The 21436-nt window shown below is 43.3% G+C and overlaps 1 protein-coding gene across 1 annotated transcript in view; it reads left to right on the top strand.

Annotated features, from left to right (window-relative positions):
* The first annotated feature begins 202 nt into the window (after positions 1-202).
* TRPM8 (transient receptor potential cation channel subfamily M member 8) overlaps positions 203-21436 on the top strand; it is a 47251-nt gene continuing 26017 nt past the window's right edge. The window contains exons 1-4 of the mRNA XM_053947903.1: positions 203-428; positions 16544-16648; positions 17774-17847; positions 19272-19428. Of these exons, the coding sequence (XP_053803878.1) occupies positions 321-428; positions 16544-16648; positions 17774-17847; positions 19272-19428 (444 nt within the window). The 5' untranslated portion in view covers positions 203-320. The remainder of the gene's footprint in view (positions 429-16543; positions 16649-17773; positions 17848-19271; positions 19429-21436) is intronic.

Below are 21436 nucleotides of genomic sequence, written 5' to 3'. Positions count from 1 at the left end.
CTGAGCTCAAGGAATCTCTGGGATAGAGAATAGCAGGATTTACTGCAATAGTATTTGTTTATTTATTTATTTTGGCTGTGACACCGGTGCTGTTGGGAGTCTGGTCAGTCTTACAGGTCTCATCATGGGACAAGTCCGTGAGCAGCCTTTGGGCTTGGGGAGGGTCATGTCTGGTCCTCTGGCCCTGGAAATCCAAACTGCTATGAAGGGAACTGCCTGCCTCTCCTTTTCTGTTGGGATGTTTCTTTTCACAGAATCACTCAGGTTGGAAAAACCTCTGAGATGGAGTCCATTTCCTGCATTCCTGCCAATTGAGCCTCATGCATGGGTACACTTGCTCCTGGTTTTCCTCTTTTATTCCTGAAGTTGTGACAACTGGACACATTAGAACAGGAATTTCCAGGTCTGGCAGTGGGGAAGGCATTAAGGTGAGTAAGGGGATGTTGAGCTGACTGCCGGGAAGGGAGCAGAGTGGGGAGTACTGCGTGGATTTGGGTAACAAAAAAGGTCATCAGAGTTCCTGCTGTGCCGAAAATTTGCTTTAGAGATGGACTTGATTTGCAGATACAGCGTTAAACTCACCTACTGTGTGATGGAAAATTACTGCCCTCACATTCTCTCTTTGTCCTGTTGTAATCCTAAATACTCAGAGAGATGTTTATCCATGCTGTTAATGTGTAGTAATGGGATTGCTATTTTAAAAATCGATACAAATTTCACACTAAAAAAGAAAGGCTTAAAGATTAGTCTGTCAAGAGCTGTCTTAATAGATCTGTCTGACATTTTAGACGCTTTCCCCAAAAGTACTCTTTCAGTTTCAAATTACTTCTTAAATGTTGCTGTCTGCAGATTCCAGGCCAGCTAATACAAGTTGTCAGAGCAAAAACCTTTCTCTGCAGCATCAGAGAAGCTGGAAATCATAAATGTTTTCATTCTTTTTTTTTTTTTTTTTTTCATTTGATCAAGAATGTGTTCCCTCCTAAATTAGGGAGCAGCGGTTTTAAAGACATTCTTTACTTTTGTGGTTTCAGCCATCTGGTAGGCTGGAGACGCTGGAGAGGTGGGGATGATGGGGAAGTCCAGAATGGATCTTTCTAATACTGCCACTTGCAGTGTGTGAAAAGCTGAATGGTGCTGACTCGATTGAGACTCCTTTTTGAGATGCAAAAAATTGCTAGCAGATGGTATATGCATTTATAGTCTAGGTAATTGAAGCTGGCTTTAATATCTTTTTCATACTTTAACAGTATTCCATACCCTTCTCATTTCCTTCCACAGCCCTGGGTGGAATGTCTCTGGTCCTCCTCTGTCAGTGTACTCATAGCCTTCCTCGTTCTGATTCTTAAAGGCCTGTTAATTAGCAATAATTGCAGTTATTCATCAAAGTGAGGTCCATGTCTTTGTGGGGTGTGTGTCCTGGGGAGAGCCTGAGACCATAAAACGTTCCTAGTGCCAATAACTTGCAGACTTGCAGATCTTTGGAGAGTTACTGCTGCTCTCTCCAAGACTTAGCACTGCCCTGAGAAGTGCAAGACTGCTTCAGGGGCATGTTTGACTTCTCTTCATCTCAACATCTACTGCACCTTCCACTCTCCAACGGGGAGGAACAAGGAGCTGGCACAATTACCCCACTCCCTGTGGAGCCCACAGCATCAGTGACAAGCAGGGAGATAAATGGAGCACATCTAGAGGTGACAGACATTCACTGCTGCAGCTGGGTGGTTCTTCACTCGTTTGGAGGTTCTTTCTGAGACTGGGCAGGATTTCCTGCAGTATATCAGGATGTTTTGTCCTTAATTCAGCATTTTGAGGAGAGTGGCTATAAAGCTCTGCTTGCCGTAGGATCGGTCTGCAACGGCTGCCAGATCTAGGCTTTCCCAAATAACCTATCATCCCAATTATTTTCTTTAAAGTCTTCACAGCTCTTGCCATAAATTAAAGATTCCACAACCTCTTTGAGGTCCTCAAACTCTAATCAACATAGAACTGGGTGTGCAAATTTTGTGTAGTGATGGGGAGAAAATCACAAATCGGGGGTGTTTGGTGGCAAATGCAGTGAAGCAGTGAAGAGGAGGTTTGGCTTCAGATGTCTTCAGGGAAGCAAGGGTGAAACCTTGGAAAATTTGGCCATCTTTGAAAGATTTGCAATTGTAAAGAAAGGCCCATTGTGTTGCCATTACTCTGATTCAGAAATAGTTATCTAAAATTAGTCTAGAACTGGTAAATGTCTCTCCTCTCCCAGGTAACAAGTGGCAGAACTAGAGAAAATGCCCTCAGGTTGCCCCAGGGAAGGTTCAGGTTGGATATTAGGAAGGATTTCTTCCTGAAAACGTTGTCAGGCATTGGAACAGGTTGCCCAGGGAAGTGGTGGAGTCACCATCCCTGGAAGTGTTCAAAACAATGCAGTCTTGATGCATAAAAACACCATTTAGTGCTGGGTTAGTGGTTGGACTTGATGTTCTTAGAGGGCTTTTTTAACCTTAATAAACACCCGTTTAAAATCTCTCTCTGCCTTAAAAAGCCCAGACAGCTTCAGCCTTGCCTTATCTACATTTTAAAGCATTTTTGAGTTCACAAACTGGCTGTAGGCTTTGACATCCTGGAAGATAACTTTAAATCTTATTTATCTATAGGCAAAATCTGCCCTCAGGCAGACCAAGGCCAAGCCTAAAAGCCTTAATCCTTTGTATTGCAAACAGGGAGGTGAAACCTGGCGAAATTTTGCTCCTGCTTTGTAGGATTTATTTATAGCCTGTTCCTCTCCACCACTTTTCCAAGGCTCCTCATTCCCATTAGTCTCCCCCAGTAGCTGGTTTTTAGGGACACACACCATTGCTGCCTCATGCTGGTATTGCTGGAAGTGGTGCCTGTGGTGTCTGAGCAGCCCATCCATCTGCAGGACTGGCAGGGTTTGTTCCTTGTCAGTGTCTCCATGGTGGATTTGTCAGGTCTGTGACTCTATTTCTTTGTGGTTTCTCCCTTTTCTCCTCGGAATTCTCAACTGACAGAGTCCCCAGTCAGATAACCTTGCTGGAGTAAATATTCTCCCACTCTTACCTGCCCTCATCAATTGATGTGCCTACTGTGAGGATGAAGATATTTGCATTTTTTCAGCCCCCGTCTTGGTCACATTTTCCAGCTGATACCTTTTTCCACTGCTTTTTCCAGGCTGTTCTTCCAGCTGGGACTAAGGCTGGTGTCAGCACAGAACCCAGTGAGCTGTTCCAGCCTCACTGCAAGCCAGGACAGCTACAGCACAGAATAAAGTACACTCAAACATTGTTGCTGTCCTTAGGAGGAAACTTCTGCTCCTGGGATTTTGAGTGGTCTTTAACCTTGCGAACAAAATGTTTTGGGCAAAGAATGAGTGAATGTTTTGCATTGCTCTTGTGCTAAGAATATTGGAAAAAAGGCAAGCAGATGATCAAAACATGAGAGACTTTCACTGGAAAAAGTCCAAGCCTTACAGAAATGGGTATTCTGGAAGCAGGACTAAAGGGTTCTAGAGACATTTATGAGTCAATGGTACCTGTTCAGGCAGGGAGAATGAGACAGGTGTTTGTGGTCCCCTTTGTGCAGCTGGCTGTGACTCCAGGGAGACTCTGGTTTGGGTCAAAATGATGCTCTGTGTCCTGCACTGCTGCATGTGAAATCTGGGGGGGTCTCTCAGAAGCAGAAGCTCTCCAGAAGTTGAACTCCAGACAAGTCATGCACTTCCCCTTTGTGCCTGACCTTGGGCTTGTGCTGTTCTTACTCTCAAAGTCAATCAAAGCCTCCCCAGACACCAAGCTCCTTGTGCATTTGGGAAAGCAATGAAATGTGTAAGTGAGTGATCAAATTCATGGTTTACTCTAAATCATTTGTCTTTCATTTTAATGCTGTGTGATGGACATAAAATCAAGTTGATAAACTACCCCTTATAAAGAATGCACTGCTCGGTGATTTTAAGCACATAGGCTTGACAGCAGCAGCTGATTAATAATTAATTAAAATAATGGTCAGGGAAAGAAATATAACTTTGCCAATCTATAATTACTTGGAAGCTTCTTCATACATTTTCCATGAGAGTCTTTTCCTTGTAAGGCTCTGAAAAAGTATATTTAGTGTTTGTTTGCTTTCAACTATGGTTTTCGGCGGATATTGACTGAAACAGCATCTTAATCAGTCTGACCTCAGCCTCCAGGGGATTTTTTCCATTGACTCCATCTCTTCCTCCTCGCCTCTCCCTGTGTGCTGAAATTCTTGTCAGAGCTGCTAACTCTGTTACCTTTAGTGCTTACTTTTTAAAGACTCTTTAGCTCAAAACTTTACCTGCACATTTCCATTTTGGGGTGGAGGAGGGAGGGACAGCCAGTTCTTGCTGACTGTGACCCGAGCTAAATTTCTTGGAAGCAGTTTCCTCCCATCCTCCTACTTTTCTCAAACTGATTTTCCAGCAGCAGCTGTGCTGAGAACAAATTATTAAGTAATGCAAAGCATTTTAGAAACTTCAAGGAGTGGGGTCTTCTGTGTGAAGACCACCCAAAATGGATAATTCAGCTGGGTTTTCCTGGGTTTTCCTACCTCAAACCTGGAGTGTGGCTGTTTTACTTTTTGCCTGTGAATTTGGCAAGGGTTCTTGTGTTGTTTTCATCTCTGAATTCTCTGACACTTAGTTTTTAATTGCTTCCTATTTCAGCAACTGAATCCAGCTTTTTCATTTCAAAACTCAAAGGTGTCCTTGGCCTCCCATTCCCATGTTGTTTTTAGAAAGCAACTTGTTCAGAGTGCTCTGGGGTGAATGTCACAGCTCACTTGATTTCCAACCACACTTTCCAGCTGAACATTTCTCCTGGCACTGTCTTAATATTATCTCCATGGGATTGATGATTCACTATTTCTGTCCCTACTTCTTCTGTGGCAGCAGGAAAACAGTAACCAACAGGACTTGTACAGGTTATCTCTCAGCCTGTTCAGGGATTGGAAACAGGCAGCATATTCCTGAAAGCTGAAGGGTTTTTCCATAGCTTAGCTAGAGGCTTGTTAATGCCTGACTGCATGTTTTTGGTCCCCTCCCAGGTAAATCCTGTCCTAGGTGAATAAAATGTCCTGGAATCTTCCTGGTTGGAAAGTACCTTAAATATCATCTAGTTCCAACTCCAATGCCCAAGGAGAGCTTGAGATGGAAGTGTGCTGTGGTATCTTCATTGTATTTGCAACTTCCTGATGTGGGAATGTGGAGAGAAAATGGATCCAGGCGTGTCCGAGGTGTGCAGGAATGGGGCACAGGACACAAGCTGGAGCAAAGGAATAAGTAGGAGAGCAACCTGGGATAGTGGAATGTTGGAACCCTGGTTACTGAGAATTTTAGACTTCCTGTGTTGAAAGGCACAGACCCTCAAGAGAACACTGCATTTGACCTGAGGCCATGGAGAAGGCTTCCAAAATTGAGTAATAGAACTGGGATTGTGGGTGTGTAGCTTGAATAGAAGTGTGTAATAGCACAGGGGTGGGAAACTTAGAGTTCAACATTTTAGAATATAGTAATATAGATAAAGCTAAGATGGAGGTTTTAGGGCAGAGGCTGATCCTTCTTCTTCACCTTCTTCTCCACCTTCTTCTCCATGGGTTTGGGTGGTATTTTGTAATTGAACAGAAAAGTCCGCACTGCGGGACATGGGTGGTTGCTTATTGGGTTAAAAGTGAAAATAATTTAGGTGTCATTTCTTAATTGGATAGTTTTTCCTTAAAAGACCTTGTATAGATAGATATAGGGCCATTTTATAGCTTGTTAGTGAAATGCTGCAGAACTCACAACTTGTAAGACTGTAATATAGGTAAGAATTAATAAACATCTGAGTCCAAACACAAAATACCATCTCGAGCGCTTTCAATCCCAACCCTGACCCAGGCAGAAAAAGAAGAAAGAAATGCAATAGTGGAAGGTGTCCCTGCTCAGGGCAGGGGCTTGGAACGAGATCGACTTTAAGGTCCCTTCCAACCTAGACCATTCTGGGATTTTCTCGTAGCAGAAACAAAAAATCCACCTGAGGATTTTCAAGCACTAGAAAAGACTCTGGAGAGACTGTGGGATTTATGTTCCTTGAGCTCTTGAGTCACGTGTAGTTTAGTTCTGACTTATTTGGACCTCCAGGGGTACCTTCCTACTTACTCTGAAAACTCTGATTTCCATGGATTAAAGGCATTTTACCCAAGGTATCTTTGGATATCTGATTAAGTGTAGCTTTTTGGGGTGGGATAATCTGCTGCCTGCTGCTGACACACACCATTATCCACACAGTGGTGTGAGCCTGGAATGGAATGGATGTGCAAGGTTTGCATGTTACACCCGGCTCCCAGAGAATGGAGACTGAAACAGTCCCAAGCATATGTTAATTTTCACTGAATATTAGATGAATTTGACAGCATGTTTTAGTCTCTGGCTCTGTGGAAACAGATGTACTTCTTCACTGGAGGAGTTTCTGTGGATTAAATGAACATTTGAGAGATTTTTCTTTGGTCTTACCACTTGTCTTTGTGCTGTATGGCTTTGATTTCTGTATAGGATCTTAGTGCATGCAAAATAGGCAAAGGAAATTATGCATAAATTCTTCAAACAGAAAGATGATATAGTTTGGCTGAATTTTGAACTTTACAACAGTGAATGACAGCAGCTATTACTAAGGACAATACTCTGAATCTTGCACAATATTACCATGAGCCTTGAAAAATTAATGAGCTTGGTATTTTCCTTAAATATTCTAGCCATATTCAAATATATTTGATTACTGAAATGTGTCCTTCCTTTCCAAGAAAGTGGTTTTCATGAAGTTTTGATGTAAAAGTGAAAAGAATTTAATTTATTTATTGCTTTTAATTTGAAGTTTTTTTTAGTTTTGAAAGTTTTTGTTGCTGAGACTTCCCTGTGATTGTCATCAATTGGAATATTCTGGATTAATGCACATTTTTATTTAGATCCTAGCTAAATTCTAAGAAATCCACGGAGCTGTAGCTAAGATGTGAGCCTACTGCATTGAAACTGGTGGAAGTGAGTCTCCAGTTGACTGCTGTGTTAATTAGAGCCTTCTTATTGCTTTTTCTTTGGGTTGATTTTTTTAGCTCATCTCAAGCATGCATCTCCTCTCCTCACCTCTCCTCATTTTTAAAGCTTGATGAACACTTTCTCAGAACATTTCCATCAAATAAAGTGCATAAAAGCCTGAGGTGCACAATTTCTAGTCACTCAACACTGATAAGCTGAAAATTACATAATTCTTTCTGGTGGATTTTTTAAAATTTATTTTTATTTTTAGGGCTTTTACAGAAAGAATCCGCCAGTGTTCTGTTCCTACCTATTAATATTTCACACCAAAATGCATTTCAGAGCTTTCTGGGCTGACATGCACATCGGAATGATTTCATTGTTCTTCAAATGCAATGCACTCTCACACTGAAAGGAAATACAAGTGTCTGCATTTAGGAATGTAAATTGTGAAAAAGGGTTTTAAATGCTTGTGGACAGCAGGATGGGTGATGAGGGAGGGCAGGACCACAGCTCTCTGCTTTGTTGTATCCCCATTTTCAAGGTTCCACAGCATTAGGTCTTTATCTCTGCAGGGTCACACTTAAATTTTCCAGGAGACTTTTGTCTTTCAGCGAGACTAGTTTGACACTCAGACTAGTCAGAAGTGCTTCTAATAGATTTAAATTCCATTAAAAATCCCTTTTTGAACAGTTCCAACACCACTAATTGCCAAAATATTGCCATTTTGCACCAGCTTGTGTTCTCTTTTCTCTTTGGTGTGTCCTTTAGTGTGTCATTGCAGGCCTCTTGGAATGTTCTATTACGCCCTTAGGTAAATGGCTAAAAACTGCTTTCAGTAATTAATATTAAATTAAAACTCCCTGTGACTTGAGCAGCTTGATGGAAATATGCCATTCCACAATATTTGCCATTCAAATGAGTAAGAGTCACTGGAGCTGGGATCTTCTATGAAACTTGGTTTGTGTCCAGCAGTGCACGTGCTCTCCTGAAAGCAGAAGAAAGGAGGAACCAGAAAGTGTTGCCTGCACACAGAACTTGAGCAGCTGTCACCACAGAAAAGTGCTCTTTAGGTTTTTCCAAGATTTTTAAAGACCCAAACCCCAAAGAAGTTGTGCTGTCTGTGCTTTTGTTGCCAAATTAATATGTAACAGGACTTATCCCACCTCTGCTTTGGGTAGGACTCCAGTCTAGTTTGAGTAGTTTCACTGACCTTGCTTGCACTGAGGAAAACCTTCTGTGGCTCCTCACTTCACTGTGCCTTCATACAACCCAAAATTAGGACAACAAATTGCCTGTATTATTATGCCACATAATTCTCTGTATTCCTCCTCAGGTTTGTTGTGCTCATGCTCGTTATATTCGAGATGGCTCAAATGTTATCCTGTAGTTCCCGTTTAGGTTATGAATCCAAACTCTCAACATGAAGAGAGTGAGGAGCCACACACCAGCTGTTATCCCTGTTCAAGGTGGGCTTCTGCAGCTTGGATAAAAAGGGGAGAAGTGGATTTTTGTACAAGCAATAAAAGGGTGCAGAAGGCAGGTCATGCACAGCAAATGAAATTCTGTGTGCAGCTGCCAGTTTCCTGCTCAGAAACGGGAGAAGTGTTAACAGCTTGCAGCCAAAGCAAGAGAAATCCAGAGGGATTCTGGGGATAGAAATGTTCTTTGTGAATCTCCCTGTAATGCTTTGTTTGAGCTGCTGTAATTAGTAAGTACCCTGGCTGTTCTACGACAGTGTTTGACATTTTGTTCTCTCTGGCAGTCCATGGGGAGAGCTGAGATGAGGGAATGTTCATGATTAGCACTCAACAGAGTAAGTATTAGGTTTTTTGCCTTTTTGATCCATCATGCTTTTAACTATTGGATTCTGTGGAGCCTAGGCTTTGAAACCCCACATACAAATCTCCATTGCCTTGCAGCAGTGGGATAATAATTATAGAATCCCAGAATGGTTTGGGTTGGAAGAGACCTTAAAGCTCATCTTCCACCTTGCCATGGGCAGGGACACCTTCCACTAGACCAGGTTGTTACAACGTGTGCTCAAAGCTTAGCCAAAAAAAACTTGCTCCTAAAAAGGGATTTCACGGCCAGTAATGGTGATCTCAGTGCTGTCAGCCAGTGATGGTCTCCTTGGCATTAAAAATGTTGCTTGGTGTGGTGAACTGAGACTGACTTAATTTTAAAAAGGCACACCCCCCCCCATCCCCAAAATAAAATACACTCTACAGGAGAGTTAATATATATTACACAGGGATATAGTGATATGACAAGGGGAAGTGGTTCTAAAATGAGAGAAGAGAGATTTAGATGAGATGACTGCAAGAAATTCTTCCCTGTGAGGGTGCTGAGGCCCTGGCACAGGGTGCACAAGAGCTGTGGCTGCCCATGGATCCCTGGCAGTGTCCCAGGCCAGGCTGGACACTGGGGCTTGGAGCAGCCTGGGACAGTGGAAGGTGTCCCTGCCCATGGCAGGGCGTGGGATGGGATGGGCTCTTAGGGTCCTTTCGACCCAAACCATTCTGGGATTCTGTGATGTCACTTGATTTCACAGGTACCTTGTCAATTCTGCCTTCACCCATAAAAAGCCCCTCTCAAGATTTCACAGGTTCTGGGAGAGAAATGATTTCCTGCCAGCCACTGAATTCAATCCCATTGTACCTATTTTTGTGCACAGTGGGGGCTGCAGGGCTCAAATCCCTGTAGCTCTTCAGGCACCATTTTCCTTAAAGCTGCTCTCTGGCTTTATACTTCATTTTAAACAATCACAAGGCTTATGCAGATGCAGAAGAAGCTTTTTTCTTCACAGTCTCTTCACTGCTTTCAATACAATGGAAAATACTTTTATATATATGTGAATTTCCACTTCTTAGTAATACAAGGGCTTGCTGCATTTTGATTCTTGCATAGATAACAAGGATTCTGATCCTGAGGATGACAGCTTTTACTTTTTTTCACCAGAAAGACACAGAGCTCTTAGTCCTGGATCCACAACATTTTGGTTGTTCACAAATAGCTCTGTCTAAACCCAGAGTTACATAACTTCTGTGAATTGGGAGAGATGGGACTGTGCTGTGCAGTTTGGCAAGTTCTCACTGAAATCTCTGCTGGAGTCAGCCCTGTTTTTGCTGGAATACAGTAAATATTAACATAGTCCTGTAGATTTGTAATACCTGTATGTGTAGTCTTGAAACAAGAATGCAGGAATGCTGGGAAGTGTGATTTATTGCCCATGGAGGTGTCTTGTCTTTGGAAAATATTGATTATCTTTACTGTAAAAACTTTCAGACAGCATTTTTGACTTATGTTTGGTATACCAAATTTCTTACTTGAGAACCATAAAGTGGCCCCAAAATTCTGTCTCTTTTCCAGGTTTGCTCTACCTAAGAGGACCAGGCAGAAGGTTTTGTTCCTCAACTGTGCACCAACATTTTTAAAGGAATAATTGAGCTCTCCATTTTATGTACTGGGTAGTTATTTTTCTTGAGAGTTGCCAGCCAGGCAGGTTTCACAGGGCAGTGATTAAGGGGCTATCTGCAGGTATAAACCACAGTAAAGTCTCATGTTCAATACTTCAGGAATGTTGCTGCATGACCACAGTGCTGCTGTTCATGAAAACTCTCCTTTAAGGAAACAGGGTGCCAGAAAATGCACAGGACCTATTTAGTTCCTTCTCAGGTTTAGCTGCAAATCCTTGAAATCCGTTTTCTTTGTGTTCCTTAGGAGCAATGGATCACTGGATGTGTTCTGTCTTTCTCAACAGACATGTTTTAGGGAGCTGTTAGATGCTGCCATGTGGGGTGAAGCCCCTAAGTGATCATTCATGAAAATGCAGACATGTATATGCCAAGGTAACGTGAGATTTAAGACAAATAAACATACCTTCCATCACAGAAGGAAAGATGACTCTGAGACTTAAAATCCTGAAATTATTTAGGTTTGAAGGGACCTCAAAGCTCAAATCTTCCACCTTCTTCCATGGGCAGGGACCCTTCCACTAGACCAGGTTGCTCCAAGCCCCTTCCAACCTGGCTTAAACTGGTCCAAATTGGGTGACTGAAAGGCAGTAGAAGGTTCTGCAGCAGCAAATGGAGTAGCACTACTTTCTGCAAGGAAGGTGGCCTGGGAGCAGTCCATCTCTCCATGGAGTCACTGGATATCACAAGAATAGAAATTGATTTTACCTGAGTGAAAAGCTTTAAGTCAAAGGCAGGAGAAAACCAGATTACTCCATGCTGAGTGTCAAACAAAAAATTAAGGGACTGAGTCAGATTTTTGTTGAGTAAAAACACTTTTAAAATCCTCTGTTGCACTCAACAGAGCTTCAACAACCTTGTAATAAATTAGATTAATAGGTGTTGATTTTACAGCTGCTTCATTATCTTCTGCTACATTAAAATCTACTTATTTATTCCCACGAGCGTTTTCTTTTACTCCTGGCTTTTTACTGGTGCTGTTGGTGCCGCAAACGAGCTGCGGTGTTTTCTGTTCCTGCAGTCCATGGGCAGCAGGTGGGACAACAAACAAATAACAAAAAAATAAATTACAAATAACCTGCAGCTGCTCTTCCCCCGCACCCTGCTGCAATTAAGCCTTCATTAGGAACTGGTGAATAACTCTGCTGCTCCTGGCCATGATCCCTCCCTCCCTTAAAAGGAAGGCATGACACAGATAAAGGTGGGGCTTTGCCCGCCCGACTATTTCAGAGCCTTCCTCTTGAAGTCATGACTGCAGAAGGAGTCCTGGGGCATATTCTAGAGACTTTGGTAAGTCTCTGCTACTGAATAAATCTTGGTTTTTTCTGTCCTTGAGTGAGTATACTTTGAATTTGCTGAAGTTGTGGGAGCGGGTGCAGCTGAAGTTCGGTGAAGTTCTCTGCTGCCGGAGAGGTTTCACTTAAAGCCAATTTCGGGAATTGTTAATGCAAATAGTGGTTTCATGTGTTTAGGAGCTTCTTGAGAATGGAGCTGGTCTTGCTTTTTCAATTGAAGACAAGTTTCTAAAAGCCTCTTGCTTTGTCTTTTTAGAAAGATTTTTTTTCCTCTTTTTTAAGTCACCTCAGGCTTAAGATTACCTTGGATATGCTCCTTGAATTGCCGTGGAAGTTATCGTCTTAAGCTTTAGAGGATTATTTTGGAGTTTATCCAATGGTTATTATTCTCAATATATGTTGTTTTAAGAAAGTTATGCTTCAATGCGTTGAATATCTTATGTATTTAATTTAACGGGTTGGAAATGTGTTAGCAAAAGAACAGTTTGCCTGTTTCGTGGAGTGCAGCTGTGTTGCATATTTTAAAATATGTATAATTGCTGTGTTATCTCTGACACTCACGGAGTTCATGAGCGTCGCTCACTGGTATCAGCTAAACACTGCGCTATCGATGAGGCTTTTCAGCATTTAAAATTAAATACCAGGTTTTCAGAGGGGCTTTTTCCACTCTTGCTAACTTTTTTCAGTTTGTTTGTTCGTTCTTATAAATAATTTACGAAAGCAGCAAGGCAAATTTGAAATCCCATAGTGTTTGGAATTAATAATTGAATGCCTTTGTTTCGTTTTAATCTCCTCTCTGTGCAGTTATGTCCATAATCACTTTTCTGGTGTTAAATTTTATTAAACAAACCGACAATGAAAGTAAAACTGTCACTAAATAAGTTGCGTAGATCCAGCCCTAAATGTAATTTCCCTCCGTGGGGCTTTTATCTTGAATTACAGCTTTAAAACCATCTTTACGCTGAACATTAATCACATGAAATATTAAGAATTGCTTTCTGGGTTATTAGGAAGTATGTCTCCCAGTGCAGAGTTGCCTGTGTCCTTAAATCTCAGATTTCCGTCCTTACCAGCTACCAAGTTGACGTTTCATGGAGTTTCTTGCTGCCCGTGACTGTCAAGGTGTTTTTTCATGTCTATGATGCGTGCCAGCTCTGAGCCTCTCTTGTGTTTTGTGTACAGCTCCCCTCTTTTCCTTACGATCCCATTTGACACGCCTGCTCCGTCAGAGCAGAATCACTGGCAAGGCTGCCTGCATCTGGGTGGAGTTTGGGCCCAACTGCATGGCTAAATAAAAATAAATTTCTATGAGCATTTAAATATTGCTGAATGATCCCAGTCAAGTACCCAAGTCAGAGCCGGGAGAGTAGACCTAGGCAGGCAGAGAAGGCAGGACTGCATGTCAATTAGAGCTGAATATCGATAAATTGCATGTATTAAAGAAGACAGACACCCATCCCACATGCCAGTGCAGCCATCCTCTGTACCTTAAATTTATAATGAAGTTCTCCGTAATAAAAGCCAAACTCATTTAACTGGGTTTAGCTTATGGAGCACACTAAATAGTATTAACTAGGAAAACATATCAAGGGGAGTGAAATTAGGGTTACAAAAAGCTCTTGTGAAAATGGAAAATATTAAACCACTGCGTGTTTTTCTGCTGCCTAGATGTGCTGTACTTGAGGGCATATTCTCCGTCACCTTGACAGCATGCTTCCTTTCTGTATACTGAAGTTTATTTACCTGAATTATTAATGCTGCATTTTGGAATAAGCATTCCCACATTATCGATTAGTGTTGCTGACTAGCTTTGGGTCCCTTATTCTCTGTCAGTCGGGTTTCCTCTCGGTCACTTCGGGATCACTGATGAGGAGGTCACACAACACAGGGTTGGTAGTTGTTGTTCCTCTGGGCTGAGAATCCCAAATCGCCGTGCTGGGGCTCTGTGGAAGGTGACTTCACCACTGCTGTGGGCAGCCCCTTCGTTCTGGTGCCTGAGAGCCCTTTCAGTGATTAAATTTATCCCGATATCCACCCTGAGCCTGCCCTGGCCCAGCCCGAGGCCGTTCCCTCTCCTCCTGTCCCTGTTCCCTGGAGCAGAGCCCGACCCCCCCCCCGGCTGTCCCCTCCTGTCAGGAGCTGTGCAGAGCCACAAGGTCCCCCTGAGCCTCCTTTTCTCCAGGCTGAGCCCCTTCCCAGCTCCCTCAGCCTCTCCTGGGGCTCCAGCCCCTTCCCAGCTCCGTTCCCTGCCCTGGACACGCTCCAGCCCCTGGGTGTCCCTCTGGCCGGAGGGGCCTCAGCAGGGCCAGCCCCGGGGACAGTCCCTGCCTGGGGCTGTGTCACACCGCGGCTGGCACAGCCCGGGGCCATCGGCCTCCTGCCCACCCGGGCTCGTGTTCAGCCCTGTCACCAACACTGCCGGGCCTTTTCCAGCTTCCCGGCTGCTCTTCCCTGAGCCTGCGGTGTCCCGCGGGGCTGTTGTGGCCCAAGGGCAGGACCTGGCCCTTGGCCTTGCTGACCCTCGGCCCATGGATCCCTCTGCAGAGCCGTCCTGCCCTCCAGCAGATCCGCATCCCACCAGCTCCGTGTCTGCAGCTTCCATCCCCTCATCCTTGATAAAGATAAAAATATTAAACTGGACTGGGCCCAGTACTGAGCCCTGGGGAACCCCACTGGTCACTGGCCACCAGCTGCATTTAATTCTGTTCCCTCCTTTCCCTGCCCAGCCTTCCAGCCATTCACTTTCCAGCCCTTTTTTCCCTTTTCTTGGGTTGAAATCATTCCTATTCTGTGCAGGAGCTGGGAAGGAGGAAGAGGGCTTTCTTCAGTGCTCTTCCATCACTTATCAGTGATAGAGTGGCACAGATCCCCGGGCATGCTGCAGAATTTGGGGGAAGTAGCTGAGGGCTTCTGCCATGCACAGTAAACACTGAGTCAATCATGCTTCCCCCTCAACACGAAATGTTTTTCAAAGGATTTTTAAAATAACTATAACACATAAATATATGTGTCTTTATGGAAAGTTGTCGTTCCTTACTGCTCTGGGGGCTTGCTCACATCACATTCCATCATTCTGTTTACTGAAGCTGCAGCTTCCCACTGCCTGTGCCATTCCTACTGTGTTGAGTGCCCCAAGGAAATTTTCACACTTGCTGGTTCTTGGCTCTCAGGAGTTCTGTATTTACAGGGTGATGCTTCAGTGTTGCTGTGCCTGGGAGGGGTGCTTTGTGTGCCATGCAGTGGCATGGTACCCCAGAGGCAAACCCAGAGCATGCAGGCAGAGAAAAGGCAGGAGAGAAAACAGTGGTGGAAGCACAAGTAGGCTCTGAGCTCCCCATGTTCTCTGGCTGACAGCTTTTCTTTCAGGAAAAGGCCTTTTCCAGTATTATTCATAAAGTAGCGTGAAGGTAATTGAAATATTTGTGTTAGAATAAGTATGGTTTTGTTCTGTGCTTTGCTGCGAGTGCTGTGATGCTCCTTCAAAGACGGTGACTTCAACACAGGGATCTGCTGCGGAGGGCAATGGAAATGTGTTTGCTTCTGTGAAAAATGCATATTTTATGATTGGCTTTTTGCAATAGTTACAATGAATATTATATGTGTAATGTTGGAAAGTTATGCTGTATTCTCTCAAGTAGTGTGTTGAATGTATTTTTAGGTTATAACACAATGTTAAAATAGAAACTATGCTATGTAAGATACTTTTTAACTATCTCAAGAAAGAGATGAGATAATCAAGGAATTCTTCGCACAAGGATAACAATTACAGAAACCCCTAAATTTTCCAGAGGTGAGGAATTTATGGCTTTCCTTATCAACAGAAACGAACTTCTTCAAGCCTGACTTAGGACTCAAAGGCGCCTGGGAATTAACAGCAACTTTTTGACAAGTACCAGACGAATTTCTTATTTTAAATAAAATATATGCATAATCATGAAGTGTTTTGTATATGCAACAGGCTATTGCTTTTAAAGTTATTCCTTTGTTCACAAGGCATGCTTGTCGTGGCTTAAGTGCCCGAGAGCATCTGGGCGTCTGTAATTCTTTGCTTTTTATTGTCTTGTAATTGTCCTAACTCTAAATTTTTATTACTCTAATTGTATTACTATTTTTATAACCATTTTATTATTATTATTAAACTTTAAAACTTTTAAAAACCAAGTGATTGGCGTTTTTCACACTTCTACAGGTCACTTCCTAATTTTTGGATCCAATGTCCTTTAAATCCACATGCTCTTCTGTTTGCACGTGTTGACTGTTCTTGTTCCAGGAGTGGCATCAGTGGTGGGTGGTGCTGCTCCTCTAAGCTCCTGGGGTCCTGCTGGGCCAGCTGCTTTAACACTGCACTTTTTCCTCCGTGCCTGAAGTGTTTCTTCTTAATATCCCCTTTATTTTGCAAATACATTGGATTAAGGACTGTTCATATATATAAGCCTGAGCTTGTTTATCAGAGACAAAAGAGTTCAAATATGGGAATTAACTGAATGGGATGGCACTTCATGTATGTTCCTTTCTCAAAAGATGTTGATTTGGAGTTCTTTTGGAGAGGGGAAAGATAAAAGAACGTCTCTTTGTGGTATGAAATAATAGAAAATATTTTTTCTGATTTTTTGTTTCACACTTCAGGAATAATCTCCTTCCTAATTCTTTATGCTGGATTCAAATAACCTCTTCCTTGCCTTGCTGGGGTGCAAAGTGCCCTTGCTGTTCTCTAGTGCTCCTCCATCTCCCCCTCTACCATGCTTTTCCAGGTTTCCATGGGCAGCATGAGACACCGAAGAAATGGCAATTTTGAGAGTTCCAGACTCCTCTATTCCAGCATGTCTCGCAGTATAGACGTGGCTTGCAGCGATGCTGTGAGTACCTGGTACATGCTGGTGTCTTGGGAGGGGGCTACGGTGGTGGTGGTGAATTCGGTCAGGTCAGGAGCAGAACGATGATGGATTTGTCACTTTCCCCTTTATGGAGAAATTTTCCTAACCAGTGACCTTCAAGCAGCAGCTGACACGGTGAAACCCTAAGGGTGTATTGCCTTCCTTTTGAGCCCTGTAGCTCTTTATTGTTCTTTATTCATCACTTCTGGTTTTAAACCTTTTTCCACCTTGCAGCAAGAGACAAATTTGTCTGTGTAAAGAACCACCCCAAGCTCTTCTCGCAGCTTGATGGCCAAGGCAGCCAGCATATGGTTATGTTAAACATCTTTCATGTCTGAAAGATCTGCTGATTGCAGCAATTGTGTGGCAGATTCCCTGCTCCTGATGGGTTTGCAGAAGGCCTTAAAGGCCGATTCTTAGGACTTCAGCAAATGCTTCCTCCTCCTTCTTTTTGTTCATGCACGGTTTTGACTTTTACTGGTTGAAAGCGTTCCCGTCCATTTTACTTGTTTTGGATATAATGCTTGTGATGTTTTTTCTGCTCGGAATAACTTCTATCTGCTGTTTAACCACAAGCGTTGTGTCAAACGGGTAAATTGATCTATGGCTGCCCGTCTTCTCTTTGTGTCCCAGGTGAAATCTTGCCCTGCAAATCTAAACTGTACTTAAAAGCAAACAAAAAGCCCCCAACACTTCATCAGCAAGTGAGAATTTGTCTTTGCTTTCTTAGCTAGCAGGGGCAGATTAGGGATGAATTTGCATTCCCCGAGTGTCAAAGCTTCTCCAGGGAGTTTCAAGGTTAATAGCGGAGTTTATGGTTAAAGAAGCTGGAGAGACTTCGCATTCCACTGAGCTCCCATACCGGAGGACTTGAAGTTGTTCTGGACTCCTGCTGGGGTCTTTGTGTGTTGAATTAAAACAGCCTCTACCTTAAAGAACGTTACGGTCTTCCCTATTTTATCTTTTTTTTTTTTTTTTTACCATTGGGAAGAATGTTTGCCACAGTGTTTTATGCAGTATCTTTGTGTTCACACTGACTGTACTGTTACTGAGGTCTCTTCTGTTTCATGAGTCAGCAGAAATAAACTTCTAAATATTATTTTCCAGGATTTGGCCAACTTCATCCAAGAAAACTTTAAGAAGAGAGAATGTGTCTTTTTTACAAAAGACACCAAGTCAATGTAAGGAGATTCTTTCTCTTGTTTTTCAAGAATGGGGGGCTGGTACGTGAGGGTATTTCTGTCTGCAAAGGCAGGGAGAAAAGTTTTGGGTTTTTTTGTTCAGAGTCTGGATCTAGCAGTGCAATCTCATGTCAGTCCCCTTGTTTGAGTTATTCCACAAGTAATTTGATGTAGAAATAGGGATCTCATCTTTCAGCAGCTCTGTCACAGGGTTTAATATCAAATTCTCTATTTGAAGCATAACTGGGGCAATAGGATGCTTGAAGGATGCAGCACTGATATGGGTGTATGACAAAGTATGCATCAGAGGTTTGCATAATGTGAATTTTCCTTTTAAACCCAAGTCATAAATTTCATGCACAAACCTTACACAGGCACTAGGTTTTGCTCAGGTTGATGCTCTCTTAAAACAGAATATTAAACTGGCTCCATTTTCAGGCACAGGTACCAGTGCAGTCTTAGTTTGAGGACCATAACGTGGTTTTGGGGTGGTTTTTTTTTTTTTTGTCTCGGGAGAAAAATGATCAAACTAATACAGCTGCAGAAATCCTAATACTGAGCTCTGAGGGCTCTCTGACACTACTCTGCTCTGAAGCTGGGAGGGAAATTAGTCTCATTTCAGAAAGTCTCGCTCAGGGTCCTCCTCTGCCACTAAAAATGGGATGTCTGGCAAGGCACTAGTGGATGGAGGAGCTGGTTCTCAACAGCTTCTCTTCCTGCAAGCCCTCTGGGAGGGGATTGCAGAATTGGCTGGGTTATTTTTGTCTAGGCATTTTTAAGGTAAGCTGGTTTCATTTGCAAGGTACAGTAGAGTAAAAGAAACTTTTCTAAAGGAGACAAGCAATTACCCCTTTTCTGTGTCCTCTGAGGAAGCAGGAGTGTGGGCTGTGGGAGAGGACCTTTAAAGTCAAGCCAGCCCAGCACCACCATTAAACCACATCCTCAAGTGCCACATCCATGTGATTTTGGAATACTTCTAGGGATGGTGGCTCCACCACGACCCTGGGCAGCCTGACCAATGCCTGACAGCCCTTTCCATTCAATTTTTTTTTTTTTCCTGATATCCAATCTGAACCTCCCCTGGCTCAACTTGAGGACTTTTCCTCTTGTCCTATCACTTGTTAGCTGGGAGAGGAGATGCAGTGAACTTATCCTGTGTGGTTAAGAGCACAAAAAGGGGAAGAAAACCCCTCAGCACAGCCTGGTTCCTGAGCTGTGTTCCACTTCCCAGTGCTGGGCAGAAGCAGGTTTTTGGGGAGGAAGCAGGATCAGGTGCTGCTCTGCTTTGTCAGGTGGTAAATCCCAGTAGAGTCCCTCACACAACTGGTTCTGTAGCTCCACCTGCTGCTTTCCTTGCTGGCAGAGCTCACTTTTCTGTGCTCAGCATTCCTCGGGGGTCTCGTGTCTATTCCCTCTTCTTTCAGGGGTAACTTATGTAAATGTGGATACCCTGAAAATCAGCACATAGAAGGCACCCAGGTTAACACCACCGAAAAATGGAACTACAAGAAGCACACCAAGGAGCTTCCTACTGATGCCTTCGGGGACATTCAGTTTGAAAACTTGGGAAAAAGAGGAAAGGTAAGTGGAAATATGAAGGATATTCATGAGGCCCCTGTTGAGTACCAGTGGGAGCTCCTCAGAAGCAAGGAAGGTGAAATGGATTTGATTCTAATGGCAGGAGATAGTCTACAAGGGACAGAAACTTGTTTTTCAAGCCCTGAAAATAGGTAACAAAGGATAATTCCTTTTGTGTTACTTGTTGGTTAGGCTGGTCATGGGAGTGAAAAGATATATGTTCTTTCCAGACGTGGCAGGAGAATGGGTGCATTCAGGGATTATTTTATATCCACATAGACCAGCTTGCTCATGCCTATAAGCAATTGAATATTTTCCAGGACGGAGAGTTCTGGAGGGGCATGTAAGATATCTGTGGAACTTCAAAAGTTTTATTCCATTTGTTGTTTTGATTTTTTTTTTCCTTGTGTCTTTGCTCTGAGTGGGGACAGTGGAGGTGTGGGAAGAGGAAAATAGCTGCTGTTGCTGTTTCTGGTGATTTGTACTGATGCTTGTGAGGAGTCACATGTGGCTGAGCTCATCTGCCTCCTCTAAATGACTGATATTTAACGCCAGTGCAGGTTGCTTGGGACAATCAAAATAAATGAGGAAAATCAGAGCCTACTGTGTAAATGAATTTGGTTTGTTTTATGCAAAGTAGCAGAAATAAGAGTCACTTGAGTGGGAAATGAGACTGAAAGTTTCAAATCACGCTTAGACAGATCCATGTGCTTCACATATTTTTTGGTATGCACATTTTAGCTTTGTACTACTTTGTTGTAAGCTGCTGTATGACTGTACTGGAACAAAAAGTGCTTTGCTCAGTTGCAATATTTCAGACTTCTCAAAGGTTAAATGTTCTTTCCTTAGGTTGTGCCTTCCCCACTTCCAGCTTTGGGAATCAGTTCATGTGCCCTCAGTTGTTTCATGTGCACTCTCAAGGCCACTGTGCATATTTCAGAGCATACTTTGTTCAAACACTGCATATAGGTCTCCTAGTCCATCCCATTGGAATGCTGGCTGGAATCAAGATACATCTTAATTCCCTACACAGCAAGTTCTTATTCCCTACACAGCAAGGCACCTGCTGCTCCTGAAGATTGCCAAGTATTTTCTGTTGATGCACGGCAGAGAGGACTTCAAACTCAGGGTGACCTGAGAATTGCTGTCAATTATCAATGAGGGATAGAAAGTTTTATAACCCTGCATTATGCTTTTTAGGACACATGAGTCCTAAAAAGTTCTGAGAGAAATGAGATGTGAACAGACCCATAAAGAGGTTTGAGGACAGTCTGGGAGAGCTGGGGGTGCTTAAGCCTGGAAAAGAGAAGGCTTAATGATTAGATTATATCTAATCAAATAGATCCAGGGGAGACCTCAGAGACCCTTCCAGTGCCTAAAGGGCTTCCAGAGAAGCTGTAGAGGAACTTGGGACAAGGGATGGAGGGACAGTACAAGGGGAAGTGGCTTCCCACTGCCAGAGGGCAGATGGGATATTGGGAAGAAATTCCTCACTTTGAGGGTGATGAGGCCCTGGTACAGGTTGTCTAGAGAGGCTGTGGCTGCCCCTGGATTCCTGGAAGTGTCCCAGGCCAGATTGGATGGGGCTTGGAGCAACCTGGGATAGTGCAAATTGCTCATGGCAGAGATGGGACTGAATGATCTTTAACTCCCTTCCAGCCCAAACCACTCTGGGATTCTATAAAATCTCACCCTCTGTAAGTCCTGCTTTTGAGCTCTTCGTTTCTGCTATGCTGCTCAGACCCTGTAACATCCACGAGCATCTCAGTCACTGCATTTAATGTTCTGGGAGCCCAAACCCCAGAAAGACTTCCTGAATCACAGCCCTGGTCTGGGAGCAAGCATCCAGCAGTACCACGAGATGGCATCCTTGTACTTCAGAGGAGGGAGATGCTGAGCTGAGGAGTTCACCTGCTGCAGTGGAGCTGTCAGCTTTGCTGTGGGCATGGCTGACCAGGTTGTTTTCCTGGCAGCTCCCCCCTCTCCTATAGGGGATCCTCTCCAGAAAAAC

Source organism: Vidua chalybeata, chromosome 7, assembly GCF_026979565.1.
Source record: "Vidua chalybeata isolate OUT-0048 chromosome 7, bVidCha1 merged haplotype, whole genome shotgun sequence".
Lineage (NCBI taxonomy): Eukaryota > Metazoa > Chordata > Aves > Passeriformes > Viduidae > Vidua > Vidua chalybeata.
Note: the sequence above shows the minus strand (reverse complement) of the source record. Positions and strands in the feature narration are given on the sequence as shown.